This window comes from Triticum aestivum, chromosome 4D (genome assembly GCF_018294505.1).
Source record: "Triticum aestivum cultivar Chinese Spring chromosome 4D, IWGSC CS RefSeq v2.1, whole genome shotgun sequence".
Lineage (NCBI taxonomy): Eukaryota > Viridiplantae > Streptophyta > Magnoliopsida > Poales > Poaceae > Triticum > Triticum aestivum.
The window spans coordinates 509,493,864-509,495,914 of NC_057805.1; the positions used below are offsets into that span (position 1 = coordinate 509,493,864).

The 2,051-nt window shown below is 45.8% G+C and overlaps 1 protein-coding gene across 1 annotated transcript; it reads left to right on the forward strand.

The window, feature by feature from the left end:
- Positions 1–1,098: 1,098 nt before the first annotated feature.
- LOC123100697 (protein real-time-like) lies at positions 1,099–1,553 on the forward strand. The gene has a single exon (XM_044522582.1). The coding sequence runs from the start codon at positions 1,103–1,105 to the stop codon at positions 1,481–1,483; it is 381 nt and encodes a 126-aa protein (XP_044378517.1). The 5' UTR covers positions 1,099–1,102; the 3' UTR covers positions 1,484–1,553.
- The last annotated feature ends 498 nt before the right edge of the window (positions 1,554–2,051 follow it).

The window sequence follows — 2,051 nt, forward strand, 5'->3', positions numbered from 1 at the left end:
TTTGAACATACAACCAGGTCATTCTACGAATCTCAACTGTCCATACCAGATTTCTAAAAGAAGTGGAGACATGCAAATCAAATAATGGAAAAAATGTATGGACAGTCGCAAGGAGGTTCTTGGAAGCAAAAGGAAGCGAAGCGCAAGAATTTGAGACAGCATGATCTCCATTCTCCATAATGGAGAGTCAGGGTCTATATTGTTTTATGCTATTTTACCTTAAAGAGGGTATTTCGGTCCTACCTAATACTGATGATCATGTGCTAAGAACAATTAAGTAGGGTTGGTTCGATGACTATGAGGATGATGATCGTATGACTTGTTATTAATAACGAGTAGAAGTTGTATGATGATGCTTAGTAGGACTTGTTATTATATATGATGATGCATGATGCGCGCATGAAGAGTTATTATATATCAGCGGGTGAAATGAACATGGATTGGATTGAAGTGAAGGCAACATGCATGTGGTGCATGTCGAAAGTAGTACAATCCAAACTTTATCAAGTTAGGATTAGTATTACTTTCGACATGCACCACATGTTGCCTTCACTTCAATCTAAGCCATATTTAGGCATAGCAGTACGTAGCGTTGGTAAACCAAGCACGGAGATATAAGAGAGGACACTTCTCTCTAATAGCTACCTAATAACAACCTAAATTAACCCCCAAAACCCCTAAATCAGCCCCTTTAAAAAAAATCTCAGCTCCAGTCAGATGCTGACGCGTGGATGTCTATTGGTCCCGGTTGGTGTCATCAACCGGGATCAAAGGCCCCCCGTCCTGGGCTGGCCGCAGTGGCCACGTGGAGGACCTTCTGTCCCGGTTCGTGTAAGAACCGGACTAAAGGCCAAGGGCATTAGTAACGACCTTTTAGTCCCGGTTCACAAATCGGGACAGAAGGCCCCCACGAACTGGGACAATAGGTCATTTTTCTACTAATGGTGTACCTCTTTGCCGCCCGGCATTTTCCTCGGCGTGACTTCGACGAGCTCAAGCGCCAGGCATCCACATCGATTCACCAATTAAATGCATGAACGCATAGCTCTGCAGCTAGGTCGATCAAGCTATGATTGATCGGAAGATTTTTTTAAAAAAATTAATGGATCTTCCTGAAACGCCAGGTTGCCTAACGGGGCAAGAGAAGTTTGCGGCGGTGGTGGACTTGAAGGGGTGGGGTTACGCGAACTGTGACATCAAGGCAAGCGTGGCGGGGCTAGACATCATAAAGAACTACTACCCGGAGCAGTTGGGGCAGGTGTTCCTGGTCCACGTACCCTTCGTGTTCATGGCGGCGTGGAAGCTTGGGTGCACATTCGTCGATGACAACACCAAGAAGAAGTTTGTGTTCATCGATGATAGGGGCCTCAATGGCACACTCCGAGACGTTGTCGACGAGTCCCAGCTCCCCGATGTGTACGGAGGGAAGTTCAAGCTGCAAGGCTACAACCATTCTTCACCACCTTCGTCTACATGCAACTGATCGTCGATGTCATCCACTATATGTACGTGGCATACACAATTAAGGCTGTTCTATTTTTATTCAATTATTACTATATATGTCCGCCGCAACACTTTTTGTTAACAATAATTACCGGTTTGTCTCGGTTGAACCTATATTTTTATTTATTCGCATAATATTTACTATTCTTGGAGAGTCATTTTATCTTTTCCTTATTGCCAGGGGCGGAGCAGGGGCTAGACCCCTGCCAATCGCTCGCCCCCCTCAACCGATTTTAGCAGGTTGTGTACTATACATTACTAATGGCTGCAGGTAATTGCATCATTAAGCCCGTGTAAAAACTAGTATTACACTGAATATGGAAGACTTAAGCCCAACAGCCCATACATATGTCCGGTACGGTCGTGGCTGGCTATTGTTTCGGATCTGGACAACCTAGATAATGTGATCCATCCGATTGACTGATCTAGGTGCGTATTGACTGCTTAGGGATTTTGCCATTGTCGCCGGCCGCCACTCAAGCCATCCGCCATCGCGCGTGTCGTGCTAAGGGCGACGGCCATCCACTGGTCACGGAGACGACACCATC

Coding starts and splice junctions, on each gene's coding strand:
- LOC123100697 (XM_044522582.1), top strand. CDS start 1,103: ATGGATCTTCCTGAAACGCCAGGTTGCCTAACGGGGCAAGAGAAGTTT.